General features: G+C 51.0%; 1 protein-coding gene across 1 annotated transcript in view; it reads left to right on the plus strand.

Annotated features, from left to right (window-relative positions):
• The first annotated feature begins 547 nt into the window (after nt 1–547).
• Nucleotides 548–22,031, plus strand: part of MAN1A2 (mannosidase alpha class 1A member 2) — a 375,381-nt gene continuing 353,897 nt past the window's right edge. The window contains exons 1-2 of the mRNA XM_078656339.1: nt 548–1,460; nt 1,550–2,631. Coding sequence (XP_078512465.1) covers nt 2,324–2,631 — 308 coding nt within the window. The 5' untranslated portion in view covers nt 548–1,460; nt 1,550–2,323. The remainder of the gene's footprint in view (nt 1,461–1,549; nt 2,632–22,031) is intronic.

Consider the following 22,031-nt stretch of genomic DNA (forward strand, 5'->3'; position numbering starts at 1 on the left):
GGGCACCGGTGCCAGGGGGGTCCGTGCCAGGCACCCCCGGGCGAGGGGCACCGACCCCTGCACCCAGAGCCGCCCCGCACCCGCGGACGGGAGCATTGGCACCGCCTGGCACAGCAGCACTGAACCCTGCATCAACCCCTGCACCCCTGGCACAGGAGCATCGTCTGCAGCATCACCTGCTCCAGGCCGGGCATCAGTGCCAGGGGAGCCCATTGTTGGCACCCCCGGGTGAGGGGGCACCTGATCTCTGCATCCCTTGCATCCAAGCATCGTCACCCCCCCCCCCTCCCTGCATCCATTGCACAGGAGCTTCAGCAGGCCGACGGAAGAGCACAAGGACCCCCCCAGCATCCCCTGGCTCTGGGCCTTCATCCACTCCCAGGAGCATCCTTCCCCTCATCGGGAAGAAGGCCAAGAGCATCCTGCAGCATCCCTGATACATCAGACCCTTCTGCACCTGCTGCCCAGGAGCATTCTGCTCCATCCTCCTCCATCCCTAGCTCAGGTGTGTTCCTGCACCACTCCCTCCATCCTTGCAACACCTCTGATACATCAGACCCTTCTGCACCTGCTGCAGCCCCCTCCATCCCTAGCTCAGGTGTTCCTGCATCGTCCCTGGCAACATCAGCACCTTCTGCACTTGCTGCTCCCCCAGTCCCTGGCACAACAGCATCCCCTCCATCCCTAGCCCAGGTGTGTTCCTGCAGCATCCCTGATACATCAGACCCTTCTGCACCTGCTGCTCAGAAGCATCCCCTCCATCCTTGCAGCAGCCCCAGTGTGCCAGGAGCAGGCCACGGATCCATGCCCCGGGATGTACCACCATTCACTGCACAGCAGCCTCATGTGACATCCACAACCCTGCACAGAAGCACCCCCAACATCCAGTCCAAGCACCGGCTGCTCAGCTCCTATCCTAGACGTTCAGAGGTGTCCTTTGCCCTGGGCACCTCCCGATACCCCGTCCTTCTGCAGCTCCAGCTGCCTGGGCATGGGCTGCCAGGGCTAGTTTCATTCATTGTCCTATGAGGACGTCTGATGGCAGCATCCAAGGAACACCTCTGTCCCCCTGCATCCCCACCATCGTCTACAGATCTCCACCCTCATCCCCTGCTGACTGCCACCATCAGCACCACTCAGCAGCTGCAGCATCGTCTGTAGACCTCAGGCCTCATCCTTTACTGCCAGCATCAGCACCACCCAGCCAAGTTCAGTGCCAGGAGTGGACCTCTAGTGTCACTACCCAGCAGCATCTCATCACTCCAGCTTGAGAGGTGCCCCCCGGCCTCGGGATCTACTATCAGAAGCAACAGATCACCACGGGATCTGCTCCTTCCTCACCCCTGGACCCTGTGCGCACCACTACGAGACCCGCAAGAGAAACCCAAAGAGAGAAGGCCGCTCCTAGGAGGCCAACAGTAGCGCCCACACTCCTGGGTGTAAGGAGGCACTGGCATCAGGTGCCAGCTGCCTGCCTGGGTGAAAAGTTCAGGGGCAAGCGCCTGTGCCACAGTAGGCACTCCTGTGGTGTGAGGAGGCGCATCTTCAGGTGCCAGCTGCCTGCCTGGGTGAAGGGTTCAGGGGCCTGTGCCCCCTGTGCCACTCCCTGGGCTCAGCCCCTAGAGGGCACCTGTGCCTGGATCCATCGTGGTTCCAGCCCCTCTGCTGGGAGAAGCCTCATTTGACCAGGCCTCGTTCCTGGAGCCATCTATAGGGCCGTGGACCCCGCTTCTTGGCGCAGAGAAAGGGACAGTCCGACCTTTCCCGGAAGGATTCGCGATGCCGCGTTCGTGCACCTGTGGATCAGGGATCGAGTTTCTCTCCGCATTGTAATCTGCCCAGACTAGACCGGACCCCTGAGCCTCTTGCATGTTCTTCTTGTGACCAGGAAGGGGTTCTTAAGCCAGCATTGTTTGCATCCACCCTCGCGCCCCGGACGGATCAATAAGGAAGAAGCTTTTGAAGTGACCGTGGTCACTCCTCATCCCTGGGTTTCGAAACATCCTTCTGTCTTTCCTGGGGACTTGGACAAGTGCTGCTGCTCATCACATGGAGTAAGGAAGCAATATTCGCAAGTGATCTCTGAGCCCCCGCTGGCCCCGCGTGGTTTTCTACTGGTGAAGCAGCTCAGATTGAGGAGCTTTTGAAGATGCTGCACCATTTCTTGCTCTTTGAGACCACTTTTACATTTTTAATCTTGGCACAGCAGGTGTCCCTCTGCAGGGGGGTCCTCTCCTCGATTTAACTCATTTTTTTAATCACTCAATGGTGTTGGTGGAGCCCAGTGACACTTGCCACGTCTTCAGGCTCCGCTGCCGGGGGCATGGCCACCCCCGCCTTGTTGCCCCTGTCTGGGCGCAGAATCCCCACCCTGAGCCTCGGGGCCGCCTCCTTCCCGCACCACAGGGCCACCCTGCGGCTCTCGGAGAAGTTCATCCTGCTCCTCATCCTCAGTGCCTTCATCACCCTCTGCTTCGGGGCCTTCTTCTTTCTGCCCGACTCCTCCAAACACAAACGCTTCGACCTGGGGCTGGAGGACGTGTTAATCCCGCACATCGATGCCAACAAGGGGGACAAGAGCTCTGGGGGCTTCCTGATCCATGGGCAAGGCCACGATGAGCACCGGCACAGGTACGTGTCAGCCGCGCCACGCGTGTGCCACAGGTACAGGGCAGAGCCTGTTTCATGAGTGTATGATCCATCTGTCAGCTGGCGACACACGTGTGCCACAGGTACAGGGCAGAGCCTGTTTCATGAGTGTATGATCCATCTGTGTCAGCTGGTAACACTTGTGTGCCACAGGTACAGGGCAGAGCCTGTTTCACTTGTGTATGATCCATCTGTCAGCTGGCGACACACGTGTGCCACAGGTACAGGGCAGAGCCTGTTTCATGAGTGTATGATCCATCTGTGTCAGCTGGTAACACTTGTGTGCCACAGGTACAGGGCAGAGCCTGTTTCACTTATGCATGATCTATCTGTGTCAGCTGGCGCCATGCGTGTGCCACAGGTACAGGGTAGAGCCTGTTTCACTTGTGTATGATCCATCTGTCAGCTGGCGACATATGTGTGCCACAGGTACAGGGCAGAGCCTGTTTCACTTATGTATGATCCATCAGTGTCAGCTGGCGCCACTTGCGTGCCACAGGTGTAGGGCAGAGCCTGTTTTACTTATGCATGATCCATCTGTGTCAATTGGTGACAGGCATGTGCCACAGGTACAGGGCAGAGCCTGTTTCACTTGTGTATGATCCATCTGTGTAAGCAGCACCATGCGTGTGCCACATGTACAGGGCAGAGCCTGTGTCACAATTGTATGAGTGCATCTGTTACAGCCGGCACCATGTGTGTGCCACAGGGACAGGTACTGGTGTAGAGCCTGTGTCACTTGTGTATGATCCATCTGTGTCAGCTGGTGCTACACGTGTTCCACAGGTACAGGACAGGGCCTGTTTCACGAGTGTATGATCCATCTGTGTCCGCTGGTAAACATGTGTGCCACAGGTACAGGGCCGAGCCTGTTTCACGAGTGTAAGATCCATCTGTGTCAGCTGGTAACATATGTGTGCCGCAGGTACAGGGCAAAGCCCGTTTCACAAGTGTATGATCCATCTATGTCAGCAGCGCCACACGTGCGCTACAGGTATAGGGCCGAGCCTGTTTCACGAGTGTATGATCCATCTGTGTCAGCTGGTAGCACTTGTGTGCCACAGGTACAGGGCAGAACCTGTTTCACTTATGCATGATCTATCTGTGTCAGCTGGCGCCATGCGTGTGCCACAGGTACAGGGTAGAGCCTGTTTCACTTGTGTATGATCGATCTGTCAGCTGGCGACATATGTGTGCCACAGGTATAGGGCAGAGCCTGTTTTACTTATGCATGATCCATCTGTGTCAATTGGTGACAGGCATGTGCCACAGGTACAGGGCAGAGCCTGTTTCACTTGTGTAAGATCCATCTGTGTCAGCAGCGCCACATGTGCGCTACAGGTACAGGACAGAGCCTGTTTCACAAGTGTATGATCCATCTGTGTCAGCTGGTGCTACACGTGCGCTACAGGTACAGGGCAGAGCCTGTGTCACGAATGTATGATCCATCTGTGTCAGCTGGTAACACTGGTGTGCCACAGGTGCGGGGCAGAGCCTGTTTAACGTGTGTATGATCCATCTGTGTCAGCTGGTGCCACACGTGCGCTACAGGTACAGGGCAGAGCCTGTTTCGTGAGTGTATGATCCATCTATGTCTGCTGGTAACATATGTGTGGCACAGGGCAGAGCCTGTTTTACGAGTGTATGATCCATATTTATTGTATTTATTTACATATGTGTCAGCTGGTAACATATGTGTGCCACAGGTACAGGGCCGAGCCTGTTTCACGAGTGTATGATCCATCTGTGTCAGCTGGTAACACGGGTGTGCCACAGGTGCGGGGCAGAGCCTGTTTAACTTGTGTATGATCCATCTGTGTCAGCAGCGCCACACGTGCGCTACAGGTGCGGGGCAGAGCCTGTTTCACGAGTGTATGATCCATCTGTGTCAGCAGCGCCACACGTGCGCTATAGGTACAGGGCAGAGCCTGTTTCACGAGTGTATGATCCATCTGTGTCAGCAGCGCCACACGTGCGCTATAGGTACAGGGCAGAGCCTGTTTCACAAGTGTATGATCCATCTGTGTCAGTAGCGCCACACGTGCGCTACAGGTACAGGGCAGAGCCTGTTTCACGAGTGTATGAGTGCATCTGTGACAGCCGGCACCATGTGTGTGCCACAGGGACAGGGCAGAGCCTGTTTCACAAGTGTATGATCCATCTGTGTCAACTGGTAACACGGGTGTGCCACAGGTGCGGGGCAAGCCTGTTTCACAAGTGTATGATCCATCTGTGTCAGCTGGTGCCACACGTGCGCTACAGGTGCGGGGCAGAGCCTGTTTTACGAGTGTATGATCCATCTGTGTCAGCAGCGCCACACGTGCGCTACAGGTACAAGGCAGAGCCTGTTTCACAAGTGTATGATCCATCTCTTGTCAACTGTTAACACGGGTGTGCCACAGGTGCGGGGCAGAGCCTGTTTCACAAGTGTATGATCCATCTGTGTCAGCTGGTGCCACACGTGCGCTACAGGTGCGGGGCAGAGCCTGTTTCACGAGTGTATGATCCATCTGTGTCAGCAGCGCCACACGTGCGCTATAGGTACAGGGCAGAGCCTGTTTAACTTGTGTATGATCCATCTGTGTCAGCAGCGCCACACGTGCGCTACAGGTGCGGGGCAGAGCCTGTTTCACGAGTGTATGATCCATCTGTGTCAGCAGCGCCACACGTGCGCTATAGGTACAGGGCAGAGCCTGTTTCACGAGTGTATGATCCATCTGTGTCAGCAGCGCCACACGTGCGCTATAGGTACAGGGCAGAGCCTGTTTCACAAGTGTATGATCCATCTGTGTCAGTAGCGCCACACGTGCGCTACAGGTACAGGGCAGAGCCTGTTTCACGAGTGTATGAGTGCATCTGTGACAGCCGGCACCATGTGTGTGCCACAGGGACAGGGCAGAGCCTGTTTCACGAGTGTATGAGTGCATCTGTGACAGCCGGCACCATGTGTGTGCCACAGGGACAGGGCAGAGCCTGTTTCACAAGTGTATGATCCATCTGTGTCAACTGGTAACACGGGTGTGCCACAGGTGCGGGGCAAGCCTGTTTCACAAGTGTATGATCCATCTGTGTCAGCTGGTGCCACACGTGCGCTACAGGTGCGGGGCAGAGCCTGTTTTACGAGTGTATGATCCATCTGTGTCAGCAGCGCCACACGTGCGCTACAGGTACAAGGCAGAGCCTGTTTCACAAGTGTATGATCCATCTCTTGTCAACTGTTAACACGGGTGTGCCACAGGTGCGGGGCAGAGCCTGTTTCACAAGTGTATGATCCATCTGTGTCAGCTGGTGCCACACGTGCGCTACAGGTGCGGGCAGAGCCTGTTTTACGAGTGTATGATCCATCTGTGTCAGCAGCGCCACATGTGTGCTACAGGTGCGGGGCAGAGCCTGTTTCACGAGTGTATGATCCATCTGTGTCAGCAGCGCCACACGTGCGCTATAGGTACAGGGCAGAGCCTGTTTCACGAGTGTATGATCCATCTGTGTCAGCAGCGCCACACGTGCGCTATAGGTACAGGGCAGAGCCTGTTTCACAAGTGTATGATCCATCTGTGTCAGTAGCGCCACACGTGCGCTACAGGTACAGGGCAGAGCCTGTTTCACGAGTGTATGAGTGCATCTGTGACAGCCGGCACCATGTGTGTGCCACAGGGACAGGGCAGAGCCTGTTTCACGAGTGTATGAGTGCATCTGTGACAGCCGGCACCATGTGTGTGCCACAGGGACAGGGCAGAGCCTGTTTCACAAGTGTATGATCCATCTGTGTCAACTGGTAACACGGGTGTGCCACAGGTGCGGGGCAAGCCTGTTTCACAAGTGTATGATCCATCTGTGTCAGCTGGTGCCACACGTGCGCTACAGGTGCGGGGCAGAGCCTGTTTTACGAGTGTATGATCCATCTGTGTCAGCAGCGCCACACGTGCGCTACAGGTACAAGGCAGAGCCTGTTTCACAAGTGTATGATCCATCTCTTGTCAACTGTTAACACGGGTGTGCCACAGGTGCGGGGCAGAGCCTGTTTCACAAGTGTATGATCCATCTGTGTCAGCTGGTGCCACACGTGCGCTACAGGTGCGGGCAGAGCCTGTTTTACGAGTGTATGATCCATCTGTGTCAGCAGCGCCACATGTGTGCTACAGGTGCGGGGCAGAGCCTGTTTCACGAGTGTATGATCCATCTGTGTCAGCAGCGCCACACGTGCGCTATAGGTACAGGGCAGAGCCTGTTTCACGAGTGTATGATCCATCTGTGTCAGCAGCGCCACACGTGCGCTATAGGTACAGGGCAGAGCCTGTTTCACAAGTGTATGATCCATCTGTGTCAGTAGCGCCACACGTGCGCTACAGGTACAGGGCAGAGCCTGTTTCACGAGTGTATGAGTGCATCTGTGACAGCCGGCACCATGTGTGTGCCACAGGGACAGGGCAGAGCCTGTTTCACGAGTGTATGAGTGCATCTGTGACAGCCGGCACCATGTGTGTGCCACAGGGACAGGGCAGAGCCTGTTTCACAAGTGTATGATCCATCTGTGTCAACTGGTAACACGGGTGTGCCACAGGTGCGGGGCAAGCCTGTTTCACAAGTGTATGATCCATCTGTGTCAGCTGGTGCCACACGTGCGCTACAGGTGCGGGGCAGAGCCTGTTTTACGAGTGTATGATCCATCTGTGTCAGCAGCGCCACACGTGCGCTACAGGTACAAGGCAGAGCCTGTTTCACAAGTGTATGATCCATCTCTTGTCAACTGTTAACACGGGTGGGCCACAGGTGCGGGGCAGAGCCTGTTTCACAAGTGTATGATCCATCTGTGTCAGCTGGTGCCACACGTGCGCTACAGGTGCGGGCAGAGCCTGTTTTACGAGTGTATGATCCATCTGTGTCAGCAGCGCCACATGTGTGCTACAGGTTAAGGGCAGAGCCTGTTTCACAAGTGTATGATCCATCTGTGTCAGCAGCGCCACATGTGTGCTACAGGTTAAGGGCAGAGCCTGTTTCACAAGTGTATGATCCATCTCTTGTCAACTGTTAACACGGGTGTGCCACAGGTGCGGGGCAGAGCCTGTTTCACAAGTGTATGATCCATCTGTGTCAGCAGCGCCACACGTGCGCTATAGGTACAGGGCAGAGCCTGTTTCACGCTTGTATGAATGCATCTGTGACAGCCGACACCATGTCTCTACCACAGGCACAGGGCAGAGCCTGTTTCACAACTGTATGTTATATTATGTTAAAACCACATGTAGAGTTCAAAAATACTAGCAGGTGTCTCGGCGGTGACAGTTCCTAGGAGGAACAATAGCCTACTTGTTAGAAAGCCAGGTTTTTAATTGTTTCCTGAAAACCAGTAAGGTAGGAAGGTCTGTAACCTGAGGAAGAAGATAGTCCATATCTCAGCAGGGCAAACACAAAGCTTCTGTCCCCCCAGGTGCTTCTATGTGTTCTGGGGACGGTGGACAGGTTTGCACCAAAAGAGCGCCGGGGACTTCTGCGTTCATAGATCAGAAACTCCTGCGCTGCGCTGCGGATCGCCTTGTAGGCAACGCACAAGGCCTTGAACTGTATTCTGCTTCTTATCGGCTGCCAATGCAGTTGTGCAATAATCTTAGAAACAGAATCACATGTAGGTGTGCCAGGCAGCATCCTGGCAGCTGCGTTCTGTACCAACTGGAGCTTATTTAAAACCGATTCCTGGACATTGGTCAATAAACCGTTACAATAATCCACTATGAACCTATGCATCTGTGCCCGCTGGCACCATGCTTGTGCCACATATTCGGGGCAGTGTGATGCAACACAATTGTATGCATGTATCTGTGTCAGCTGGCACCATGCGTGTGCCACAAGGACAGGTACGGGTACAGAGTCTGTTTCACCTGTGCATGATCCATAGGTATCTCCCTGCACTACATGTGTGCTATGCCACAGGACACCGGTTGGTAACAGTGCGCTTTACAAATGATATAAATAAATAAATATAAAATAAATAAATAAACATGTGCAGAGTGTGTGTAGGTATGATCCGTCTGTGTCGGCCAGCACCACATGTCTGCTTCAGGTACACGTGCAGAATCCATTGCACCTCATTTTGAATCCTAATGTATGAGTGGGCCCCTCGTTTCTACCACATACACAACTGTGGCAGACGCTACCTCTTGGACCAATTCTTGAACCTGTGTGAACTGACACCCTGGTGCTTGCTATGGGTACCGAGGTCCATCATTCAGCCCCGAGACCCTCAACCGGTGTCCCAGACATGGGACCCTTTTCACCAGACTGTGCACCCGATGTATGTGTGCCACATCGAGTATGTATGCAGCGTGACAAAGCACCACGTGCCAGGGCCCGTGTGTACGAGGCGTGTGTTTGTTAAGCTTGTTATATTTCATTGTAAACCGTGGGATCCGGGCGGTGCCTCTGTCCCAGGAGCCCAGATAACTTCAACTTCTACTTGGATACATGTAGAGGTGCCCACAGGTGTGGGAGGGGGTGCTCTCCCCTCCACCTCGCGCCCACCTCTCCGCCTCGTGCCCACCCACCCCTCCACCTCATGCCCACCCCTCCACCTTGTGCCCACCCCTCCAGCTCGTGCACTGCCCTCTGCCTCGTGCCCACTCCTTCGCCTCGTGCCCATTTCTTCGACTTGTTCCCACTCCTCCGCATCGTGCCCACTCCTCTGCATCGTGCCCACTCCTCTGCATCGTGCCCACTCCTCTGCATCGTGCCCACTCCTCTGCATCGTGCACTGCCCTCTGCCTCGTGCACTGCCCTCTGCCTCGTGCACTGCCCTCTGCCTCGTGCACTGCCCTCTGCCTCGTGCACTGCCCTCTGCCTCGTGCACTGCCCTCTGCCTCGTGCACTGCCCTCTGCCTCATGCCCACCCCTCTGCATCCAGCACACCCCTCCGCCTCGTGCCCACCCCTCCGCCTCGTGCCCACCCGTCCACCTCGTGCACTGCCCTCCGCCTCGTGCCCACCCCTCCGCCTCGTGCTCTCCTCTCCACCTCGTGCACACCCCTCCAACCAACCTGGATCCTCCGCTCCGAAGTCGCCTGCTCTGGTTGTTAGGCCACATCCTCTCCATGTGTCTATGCAGGCTGAACTCAGCTGCCATAAAACGCTCTCTTGCACCAGGATGGAGAAACCACTGCAGTTCAGGCTTTAAACAAGTGATTTTGGCAAGAACTGGGGCTGTGGGCATGAGAGGGCCACCCTGGCACTGCCCACCCTTGAAGAATAGAGTGAGTAAGGGCCCCCTCGCCCCTTGTGACGGCACCTGGTGATGGAGGGCAGAGGTCAGGGCTGCAGAGCGCCTCCTGCTGGGACAAGTTACAAACTAATGCAGCCCAGACGTTAATCGCGCTTCACAGTATCAAAGTGGCTTATTGTCATGCTATTGTGTGTTGTCGCCCTACATGCCACGTGTGTCCTGCGCATGCGCACCGCTGCCCTCTCCTGCAGCCTCACACACGTCTAATGCACACATACAAGACAAGACACACATTTGTCGGTGCTCTGAACGGTACTGAACGGGGTTGTGCTGTTTTATATAATGTCATAAATGTCATGGTAGGTTATTTATTTATTTTGATTTCAAAATATTTGTATAACATTTTACAGGCCAGTACATTCGCTTTACTGTTACGGGGTACCAGCCAAGCTTGGTTGGTGTTGCCATGGTTACAGGTAGTTGTTGTACATGTTTGGCTGCATCCCTTTACAATGTCTTGCTAGAAGATCAGGACCGATGAAGGAAAGAGAGAGAGTAGAGGAGAAAGGGAGGAGATAGGTTACAAGAAGAGTAGTATAGCGCTGAGCCTATTCTGGGTTTATAGCGTTTTGTTTTGTGGGCAGCCGTCCCCCTCAAGTGAAATCATGGGGGTTCCTAGGTGTCCAGGTACACGTCAAGCGATTTCCATATCCCCCCTAGTAGCTTGTCTCCAGGGTGAGTTTTGCAGTGCCCGGCTGTCTGTGCCCCTGAGGTACGTTACCCAATTGATCCAACCTTTATATGACGTCTTAGCTGTATCCATCCAGTTGGACAGTACCCTTTTCACCGCCGCAGTCAGTGGGAGGTCCAGCAGACCCCTTTCATGTTGTGTTGCAAGTCCTGTGGTCATGAATGCGGTGGTGAGGGCAGAGAATCCTGGGTTTAGTGTGCATCCCTGCGCTTTTTTATGAAATCAAAGACTTTCCCCTAAAACGTTTTGATATTTGGGCAGTAGAAGATGAGGTGTGTGCTAGGTCACCCTTTTCGTTGCCGCAGGTCCAGCATAGGTCGTTCTCTCTGAGGCCTAGTGCGGCTAGGCGAGCCGGGGTCGAGTAAGTCTTGTGGGGAAGCCAAAATTTGGTTTGGGATAGAACCGGGTAGATATTGTTACGTGAGGGGGAGGTCCAAAGAAGAGCCAGCTCTTTATCACTTCGTGAGGTCTTGACTTGTTTTACCCAGTTTTTAGATGTCTTATCGTTAAGTTTGGTGGCGTTTAGTCTAAGAAGTTTGTAAAGGTGCAATACCTGTCGGCCTATTCTGTTGAGTTTCGCCATATACCTTATAATTGATGGATTGTGTTGTGATAGTTTGGCCTTTGTTAGTGCTGTTTTGATTTTTAGGAAATTGTAGAACTCGATGTCTGGTAGCCTGCGTCTCTCTTTTAGTGTGGTAAGAGTGATGGGATGTCCCTCCTCCTCCAGTCGGTCTGGGTAGGAGATGCCGTTCGCTTTCCAAGTGTCAATGGACAGGCAGTTCCCCTTGTATTTGATGTTGCTTTGGCCCAAAGAGACTCCATTTTCGAGTTCCTTACATTGTTCTCCATTTTCTTGTCTATTTTGAGTAGGGCAATTTTGGTGTTTTTGAATATAGCGCTGGGGGAGTGTGTGTGCTTATTAGCTGTTAGTAGTACCAGTGGACTGAGGTTATTTAGAATGGCTCACTCGATTAACAGCCATACCGGCGTGTACCCTTGAGGGGGTGACATCCAGTGGGCTCCCTGTTTTGCTAGGAAAGCAATTTGGAAGGTTCTATAGTCTGCTAGGTTTAGTCCTCCCAGTTTTTTGTCTAGGCGTATTTTTTAAATACTTATATGTCCTTTTTTGCCTCGCCATAGGAATTTGCTAATCAGGTTATCCACCTTGCGATGGAAGTCGCCAGTGAGGAGTAGTGGTGGCATGCTCAGCAGGTAATTAATCATCGGTGTGATCATCATCTTGATCTTTTCTATTCTGCCCCACCAGGTTATACATTTGGGAGACCAGGACTCCAAGAGCAATAGTGCCCCAAGGTTGGGAGGGGTGAGTGAGGGGAAGGTGAATATAAGGAAGGGATGTGAAGCATAGATCATTGATAAACAGAATAAGCAATTAATGCATCATAAAATATATACAACAAGTCGATCAGGCTTAAAGAATTAGCCAGTAGTACAGTCGAAAGCACTCAATGCTCAATGTAATGTCACAAACACCATGCCAGCGACATAGATATTACTCAATTTGCTGATGGGAGCACAAGCTGGTACGGGTGGGTATCGTCGACGTTTCGACCCCTAGTTTAGGGTTAGGTACACGTAAGACCTTAAAGGCGGGGTCTTCATCAGGACGTAGTGGGTGATACGGGGCAAGTGATTCTGTTAAAAAAGGGAATTAGGTCAGTAAATAAGAAATACCAAAAGTAAAAAATGCACACAGGGGTGCAAGGAACGACATGAATCTAAAGCCATGGACATGGGGAGAAAAATAGGTGAATCAAATGCACCACAACTGATTTATCAACTTATCAGTAGAGAGAGTAATTGAAAAGCATTCCATGCATCTTTGTGATGAATTTATTGCATTGAAAAGCACATTGTGATTAAAAAACAGTGTGACAACTCAGTTGTATATACACTTTTTATATTGGTAATAAGTTTCATTACGTACAGGGACCCCTTCTCTATGTACCTATGAGCACCCAGGTCCCTGTTACTTATCTGGGTAAACCCCCCTCTGTATAGATAGGACTCCAAGAGCGTCCTAATTTTCCCTAACAATATCTTCTCGTTTTGGTCTAGTGTGGTCCTAAGGTCGTTGCCGAAGTGTATCCCAAGGTATTTGATGAACCCTGTCTGCCAGGTCAGGCCCGACCCCCCTAGAGTGTCCCCAGTAGTGTGAATGTTGAGGGGTTACATTCTGACTTGTCCCTGTTGAGTTTATATCCTGAATGCTTTGAGTCTATTCCTGTAGTTTCTATCAGGGCCTCAATAGAGGTTCTAGGTTGTTCTGTCCCAATGAGGATGTCGTCCGCGTAGGCGGCGAGTTTGATTTCTACGTCATTGATATTGATCCCCTTTATCTCCTTGTTGTTCTTGATATCCCTGATAAGTGGTTCCAAGGCCAGTAGGAAGAGTGAGGGGGACACGGGGCATCCCTGTCCAGTTCCGTGTTGTAGTGTGAGAGGATCAGAGAGTGACCCATTAACGGCAATGCATGCTTTTGGGTCTCCGTCCAGTGCTAGCACCTTCCGTATCGATGCTTCCCCAAGGTTGAATGTGTGCACGCATTGCTCTAGGAAGCCCCATGAAAGCCTTCTCGGCATCTAGGGTGATAGCCACCGCTAGTTCTGCCATTTTGGTGGTGTGTTCTAGTATGTGGCATAGGAGTCTGGTGTTGTCGTTTGACATACGGGTCTTTAGAAAGCCTACCTGTGAGTTACTTATTGGTCTGGGCAGGACGGGGTTTAGTCTTGTAGCCAGGATTTTCGCGTATACTTTGCAGTCCACATTAATTAAGGATATTGGCCTGTAGTTCTTGGGTAACAGTGCGTCCTTGCCTTCCTTTGGGATTACGATTATGTTGGCCTCGGACATGGATTGTGTTACCAGCCCATTCTCCGCACAGTGATTGAACACCTTTCTCATGGTGGGTTTTTAGGTGACAGAGGAAGGTTTTGTAAAAAAATGGCTCTGTACCCGTCAGGACCTGGAGCTTTGTTGTCCTTCAAGGACTTGACCGCCATTTTAATCTTGGCCGTACTGATTTCTTGCACTAATCTCTGTGCTTCTTCATTCACTAGTTTGGGAAGGCCGAGTCTGTCAAGGTATTTTGCACACGCCTCCAGGTTTAAGGTCTGCTCTTTTTTTATACAGTTCCTGGTAAAACTCTAGGAAGGTTCGTAGGATTTCTTTGTGTCTTGTGTGGGTGTTGTTGTGTGAGTCAGTGATGGGTGAGATGGTACATTGGTTTTGTTTGTGCTTTAGGTAGGATGCTAGGAGTTTCCCCGCTCTGTTGGCCTCACGGAGATTGATGGCCTTGTATTTGTTGACCCACAGTCCGGCCCTCTTGCTCAGGATTTTGTTGCACTCATACTTTTTCTTGGTGAGGATTGCTAGGGTACTAGTGTTGTGTATGGCTGTGGCGTGGGCAGTTTCTAGTCTTTTGATATTTTGCTTGCGCTGGGCCAGTTGTTGGTTTGTGTTTTTGTTAATTTTAGACTTGATTCTAATTATTGTGCCCCTGACTGTCGATTTGAGTGCATCCTCTCGTGTGTCATTGTGTCTGAGATAGTCTTTTATGGCATCCTCTATCTTTGTTTTGTTTACTGGGTCAGTCAGGACTTCGGCATTAAAACGCCATCTACGAGGGATATCTTCGTTCTGGCACCCGCTCAGCTTTAGGCTGATGCATGAGTGGTCTGAGACTCGTCTGGGCGCTATGTCAGTATGTTCTATTAGATGTGTGTGTGGGCCTGTGATCAGTATGTAATCTGTCCTGCTGTACGAGTTGTGCGTGTGGAGTAGAGGAGGAGTGTGGAGTAGAGGAGGAGTGTGGAGTAGAGGTGGAGTGTGGAGTAGAAAGCGCTGGAATCCCAGAGTTTCTTGGCACTACAGAGGGCAGCAACATATTCAAACATTTTAAACAGCAGTGGACTTTAGTCCATAAAAAATGACTTTTATGAATGGAACCCCCGTTGCTAAACATTAGAAGGAGCTTTTTCAGCTCTGGGGAAAGGGTGCGGGAGAAGGTTCTCGTACAGCGCTTTGCTTTCCCCCCAGCATCTCCGGACCTCACCCTCTCTTCAGGAATTCAGAAAGGGGTTAAGGCCTGGCTCTTCAACTGATGCCACTGGGGCAGCCTGGCTCTCAGCGCCTGGGTGCCCTCGCGGGTGATTGGCTGCGCTTATTAATCCTATCTGATTGATCCAGTGCTGCCTTTGGGCTAGGTTGGCGCTATAGAAATCTCACATACATGCATGCGTACGTGCGAGCTCCAGGGGATACTGGTTCCATTCTTTGGCAGCTGCCACTGAAAAGTCCTGTTACAAAGTTCAAAACTTTTGTAGTGTTATTCCCGCTTTTTTAGCGATGTATTAGATAAGAAAAATCTTTTTTGCTTATAGAGTATTTCATGATATACTATGGGACTGGAAATCTGTGTATATTATTTTAACATATTGTGGATCTTGGATGCCGTCTATATCAATCAAGAAATTTCATTTAATTCCTGTCTCCATGCTGGGTGCGCCCTGTCGCCACCCACGGATGTGCGCAGTCGGTGTTCTGACACTGCGCGGACTCACCATCAATTTGAGTCGCAGAGAGAGCGTGTGTGGTCCCAACACCAACGAAAACCGAAAACTGGTCTTGCTGATGTCACTTCCTATGCTTTCCTCACAATAAAAAGTCAATATATATAATGTCTTGAGAGGTCAGAGGTCACCTGATGCCACTTTGTTGATGTCATTGACCAGGCACTATATTAACCACCTAACGAATGCCCAATGAGTCGGCCGGCCAATCGTCCCACGTTTGGCAGGTTTGCCCCACAGTCGCGTCTCATGTCCTGCTGCCCAGACAGACGCACAGCAGAATGCCAGTTCCACCACCCCCGGCACCATCACGGGACCAGCAGGGGTGGCCGGTTGGGCACCTGGCCCGGCCTGGCCGGGTGCCCAGCTCTTACAGCCCTTCATGAACTGTAAAAGGGGAGCCTGTCAGTGGCTGGGGGGCAGGCTGCAGCACAAGGGGGTGTTGCAGCATGGGGTGGTCCTGCACCAGCTTCGGGGGCAGAGATGCCATCACACCCGCCTGTTGTTTACAGGCTTGAACGAGTGACCATGCGCCAAGAAGTCCTGGGTTGTCACGTGCTCTATTAAAGAGGTCTAAGATCTGATGCCAGGGTGGGTCTGTGCCGGGGCTTGGGCCGGTTTGTAATCTCCCTCCATGTGTTCCTATATGTGGAGGATGGCGCGGGGAGAGTGGGCCCTTTCTTTGCGTACTGTGGCCGTCGATGGTCAGTGGGCAGCATCCATGAAGGAGCTCACCTAGTGTCTCCGGCCATCAGACTATTTAATTCCGTTTGGATTACAGAATTGTTCTTCTAAACTTGTCTTTCCGTGAACAGTCCCTCGCACCAGGAAGACTATATCGGGAGGCCGCTCCTTCTCTTTCCTCGCGGCCAGAGCCTGGAACTCCCTCCCACTCCACCTCAAAAAGACATCATCACTCCCCAACTTTACGAGGGACCTCAAAACATGTCTCTTCGATAGACCTCTTTGACGGACTGGACCTTGCGCCTCCCTCCCCCGTTCCTTGAGACACTTACGGGTGAGTAGTAGCTCTTAACAAACCCATGATTGAAGACTTACTCCTGGAGGTGGTAAAGGGGTTGAAGCTCAAATCCATCTTGACTAGCAATCAGACTCAAAGGGCTTGATATTAGCGAGTTATATCCTTTAAGATGGCCTGGATCAAAGGAGGGAATTATGGAATGAAACCCCTGAAAGGTACTCTGCATCTGTTCCGCAGCTCCCTTGCAAATGCTGTCCGATGTCTCTACATTCGCAGTGTTCCCTGTACAGTGATAATGGGCAGTTGACCACGGTGAATAGACGTCTGCTACTACAAACGCCATTTGTTCTCGAATACTGTTATTAGAAACATTCATAGTAATAAATGCTAGTAAATGTTTTACTTCACCTCCTCGCCTTCATACAGCCCAGAAAATATCACGAGTGTGAGCTGTCAACAAAGCCAAAGTACCAACAAGCATTTGCAATGCAATAGGTCTCGCATTTGAAAGAGTTTAAGCTGTTGGCATTGCAAATGACAATGCCTTTGATTTATCTGTTTGCTAATTAACACATAGATAAAAGGCATTGTCACGTACAATGCCAATAGTTCAAACTCTTGTAAATGCGAGACCTTATGTTTTAAGTGTTATGGTCAGAAACCCTTAACAAAAGGGCGTTCCCGAGTCCATTGCTCCACAGCTGGAATTTGTTGACCAGCACAAAAAGGAACGGTGATCTTGATCATGGTAGCCTACAGTGACCCTTGACCCCATTGGGCGGTACCACAAGGCCCGAACACCTGGAGTTAAAATATTCTGTGACCCATAAGGGATTTGATAATTGGGCGTATACTTAACTTTTATGTCAGTGTACCTAAATGTGTAGATATATATTTAGATATTTTAAATAACAACAAAAATAAGGTTAACGCCACGCACCACGTAATGGCTGGTGCATGTTTCCCAGACCTATGATGTCTGTGACGCAAATCTATGAAATTCCCCGGTCACCTAAATAGTCACGTAGTGAAACAACTATAGTGCCTTGGACAGCCCTGAAGTTATCCATGGAGCTGCTATCTCATAGTATAAGATAGCCCCAGTGTGCCATTTGTCATGCACCAATGAATGTTTATTTTGTTATTTGTTAAATCTCTTCCATTTGCTTAATGCAACTCATAATTGCTAATAAACAAAGGACGATAAAACATGCAAGCAATATTCCTGCTACATATTTATATTTAAGTAAAAGGAAGAATTGCTAGCCCTCCAGTGGGAGGGCTAGCAATTCTTCCTTTTACTGGTATATTTTGGTCCAGCTGCCCCCCGTCCCAGGGCCAGACTCCGTTTTTTCACTACATATTTATATTTAGACTTGTGAAATTTGCACTTGAAGGAATACAAATACAAACAAAATTAACATATGCAGACAGGCAGCTGAATATTCTCTGGAATGGCGTTTCTACACAGGGAGCCGATATCTATACACAAAATGTCATTCCTTTAGATCACACACAGCCCAGCAGGGACAGCTCCTCCGATCCACTGTGAGACACTTTGAGGCACCCTTGGGCAGATCTTGTCGCCTCTCAGCATCCGTAGGGAGGAGCAGATGCTTCTTCTCAAGCACAGTTTTCAGATTTCTGTCACAAGTCTGTCCTCTCCCTTCTGTGAATGTGCAGCATTGAGGGACAGGGAAGGAAGACAGCAGCACAAAGAACCAGGGCGCAGGCAGAAAGATCTAACAGATTGGGCTGTGGCTGTCAACTTTGGAGCCGGAGAACCAGGTTCGATTCTCGGCGTCGGCTCAACATCCTGTGATTTTGGGTACAATTTATTCTGTATGCACTTCTTGTCAAAGTTAAAAAATCCTGACAGTGTTCCTCAGGGGGGTAGGAATCCGCCAGTCACATATATGTTCCTTACTGTGAATAAGTGTCCACCAGCCACACTCACTGTCTCGGTGATACAACTACGGCCAAATAAGCTCTCCCTCATTCCTTCTTTTAACATCAGCTTTATACCAAATCTTTGTGTTCTATAACAGAAGTGGACAAACATCACCCAGCACCCGATTGCTGTGGAACTCTCGGGGAGAGCACGGCAAGTACCAAAATTGTGTTCTTTAATCGAGCAGTAATAATTGTACCATACTAGAATTTCCAAAGGAACTCCTTGCGGCTACCAGAAAGTATCTCAGGCGAAGTCTCTAACTGTGCCACACATTGTGTTCAGCTTTGACCAGCTTTGATCAGCCTTGACACATAATGAAGGGTGGAGAGAATGTATGGGGAGATAAACAGAGAGCGAACGAAGGGTGAACAGAAGTTTGTATGCTAACCATACGCGTGCACATCTCCTGTCCTCCGCACGCGTACGCGTGCACATACCCTGTCCTCCCGAAAAGAAATCGACGACAATAGATCTCGCCAAGGCGAGCAGCGTATGCACTGCGTCGCTAGGCGAGCCCTAAAAAAGGAATACCCTTATGTATTATGGATTTGTAAATGCTTGTTATCTTCCCTGATCTGGTTGTATTGTTACATCATAGGGGCTACTCCCATTTCTCTTACATTTGTAAAGGCTTGTTACCTTCCCTGACCTGGCTGGGAATGCTGGATGTGTGGCTGTGCTGTTGGTTCTTAGCAGGTGCTACCAGCTTCGCTTCGCTGAGCTTTGACAGAGTTGAGTATCTCGGCGAAATCCGTCAGAGGCATGGCTTTGAAAGGTGACCATGGTGGGAATCTACGAGGAGTGGCCATAAGAGGAGAATCGGGCGTGGTGTCGATGTCATGTCGGATCGTCCTGTATTTTTCAACCGAAGAAGAGTTTGATTGCACTGCACTTTTCTGTGGAGTGAGGAAGAGGAGGGTCCGGCAGGGGGTGGAAGCCGCGCTCAATTGTCATGAAGAGCGTTCTGCATCTATTGGGCGCGTCATTGATGGTGTTGGATACAACTTTGCTTTGGCTGATGTGATGAACTGCGTGTTACGTGGTGAGACTTCAGTTTCATGACTTCATCAGGAGTTCTGCTTTTCTTCCATTTTCTTCCCCGTCTGCGGATGGAGTGTTTATTGTCGATGATGTGTTTAGAGTATCGGGGGCTGAAAGTTTTGGCTTGTGCCTGCCTGTTTTCAGTGGAGCCAAAAAAAGCATTGAAGACACCTAAGAGGGTGTTGGCATTAGACGTGTAGCTGGCAGGGGGGGAGATGAGTTCATGCATAGGTTGCCAAAGGAAAAGTCTTTGATGCATCTGCAGGTTTAGTTTTTCTCTTCTGGGTTGACTTTGTTTTGTTGATAGATGCTGAGAAGGGGGATAGAGATGGGCTGTCTGGTCCTGATAATGTGTGGTTTGCATTAGATTGCTGGTGCTGTTGAGAAGACGATGTCATAGTTGTGGTGTTTGAAGCGTGTTGGTTGAGCGATGTGTTGTATCATGTTGACTGTGTCGGTGGTGTAGGTGAGGGTGTCTCTTGTGTTTTTGAGCTTTGGTTTTCTGGGAAGGTGAAGTTACCCAAGAGGGTGGTGTGGCTGTGTCTGACCACCTGAGAAATCATCAATTCTGTTCTTGTACGCCCAAGGAGCCTTTGGCGTGGAGTATTACTTGCATAAGGTGCAGGACCAGGGTGATCTACGGATGATAGTGAAGCCTCCTCCCTTCTTTTGTGCACAGTCCACAGGATGGCTGCTGTAGCCTTGTGTGGAGATGGTTCCTAGGATGTGTGACGGTGGTGGGTGTGGGCCATGTTTTTGTGATGAAGGGAGTATCAAGCTTGTCTTGGTGATGTGGTCTGCGACGTCTGGTGCATGGAGCGTGCTGAGTGAGCGTTATTGAGCATGAGCTGGAATGTGTGTTCTGTAGTTAAAGAGGTGTGTGCAGTAGTTAGTGGGGCGGGTACAAGGTTGTGTCTGTGTGTAGCGCCAATGCTATGCGAGTGTCTGGCTTGTCTGTATCTCGGTGTGGGGGTTGATGGTATGCGGAGCTGGGTGACACAGGGGTTTCTGGCACAAATAGTCAGTGCTTTTGTCTGAGTCCGCGCTTTGCTGGGGTGCCCTGGGAAGTTGACTGAAGTAAGGAGAAGGCAGGAAGTTATGTCACTTCCTGTCCAGATGGATGATGGGAAGTGCAGTGATCTCCTCTTGTTGGCTTCTCCTTTTCAAGTTGGTTTTTGTGGGATGCCAGTGATGTCCCATATTAGAACCTCTCCCTCCTATATGGAGTTCCGTAAAGCCCTTAAGACCCTCTTATTCCAATAGGCTTTTGGCCAATAAGGTCTCCTCCTTTCTTCCGCCCAGGTAGCTCCTCTAGCGCCATGAAACTGCATTGTATACGAGCGCTCTATAAATTCTTAAAAATTCAAATTCAATTCAAGTTGCTTGCTGAGGAGATTATTGATGGGTCATTTATTTTGTGGTGCCTCTGTGCAAAATAAACCTCTCTTTACAGTTTATAATCGGTACTGTCAATTGTAGGCAGGTGGAGAGCTACTCACCCCTATAAGCTTCGTAGCTGAGGCTTTTGGGCATCAAATACTGTTTTTAGGTCGAGCCTGGGCAGCACATTGCCTGCTCTGCGAGGCGTGCTATATTCAGGTATGGACTTGAAGCTCCGCCCACTCTCTGCCCATATTTTTCATTGGCTTGTGTCATTGTCCACTCTAAACTGTGTTTTTAAATGGTCAATAGGCTTTGTAGTCCCTCTCTTAGTACCGCTTTGTCTTATTTTGTAACCTCCCCCGAGGACCCCACCTGTTACGCGTGTTGTTACTCGGTAGGCTTTAATTACAGCCTCCTACTATTTCCTCAAATAGCTTTGTCCTGCTTGCTGTTGCAGGCAGGACACTCTCTCTCATAACTTTTTCAAATAAATCTTTATAGCACGGGCACCAAACGCATTTGCAATGCAATAGGTCTCACATTTGCGAGAGTTTAAAGTGATTGGCCTTGTAAATGACAATGTCTTTTATTTATCTGTTTTAAAAACAACACATAAATAAAAGGCATTGTCATTTACAATGCCAATAGCTCAAATGCCAGTAAATGCGAGACCTTTGCATTGCAGATGCTTGTTCTATATGTGTGGTGGAGAGAGGTCTTCACTCCTTCTCGCTTGCATGTGTGCATTGCTTTCTAGCTAGGTCTGCAGCCTATAAATAGCTCTCCAAACACGCATACATACATGTCATTGGTCTAAGGGGCATGTGGACTTCTGCGTCTTTGTGGTTTTGGTGACTGTGTCGCCTCCTCCGCCTCGCAGTGTATTTGGGAGTGAGATGCCCCTGGACGCCGCTCCTTGCCTCACCGGGTCCAGATGAAGAGGTCCTAGGGTGACGGGGAAGGCAGCTGCCGTCACCTTCGCTTCTCTCCAAGATCCTCAGACGAGGGCCCGCCCCCATCAGTGGTCACTCGCACTGCTGCCACTCACTTCAAAGCCCCGCCCCTGGTCCGTGATAGGCTCACCCCTCTCTCGGGCTCCACAGCTGGGGACCATCACTCGGCCTTCATTGACCAACCCAATTCCCACGGTTTCCCTGGTTCCATGAAGGTTCCTTCTTTGCTGAGGAGCCCTCCTGCCCCTTCGTTCATCTGCCCCTCTGCGGAGGAGGCTCCCACCTTGGGCCAGACCTGGCCAGAGGACGGTCTGAAGCTGCCCTGTGCTCTGAGCAGTGGTACCCACCTCTTGTCTTCACCACCGCGTGCCAAGATCCAACCCCTACCTAGAAGTGGACCTTTGCGTATTCTTTTCCTCTGTTCTTGGCCTTCCACCTTCAGTGCACCAGCCCTGCCATCCGTTTGTGTGTTTTGTGGATGCTGACTATATTTACTTTGGAGAGTTCATGGTGC

Source organism: Lissotriton helveticus, chromosome 8, assembly GCF_964261635.1.
Source record: "Lissotriton helveticus chromosome 8, aLisHel1.1, whole genome shotgun sequence".
NCBI classification, from domain to species: domain Eukaryota; kingdom Metazoa; phylum Chordata; class Amphibia; order Caudata; family Salamandridae; genus Lissotriton; species Lissotriton helveticus.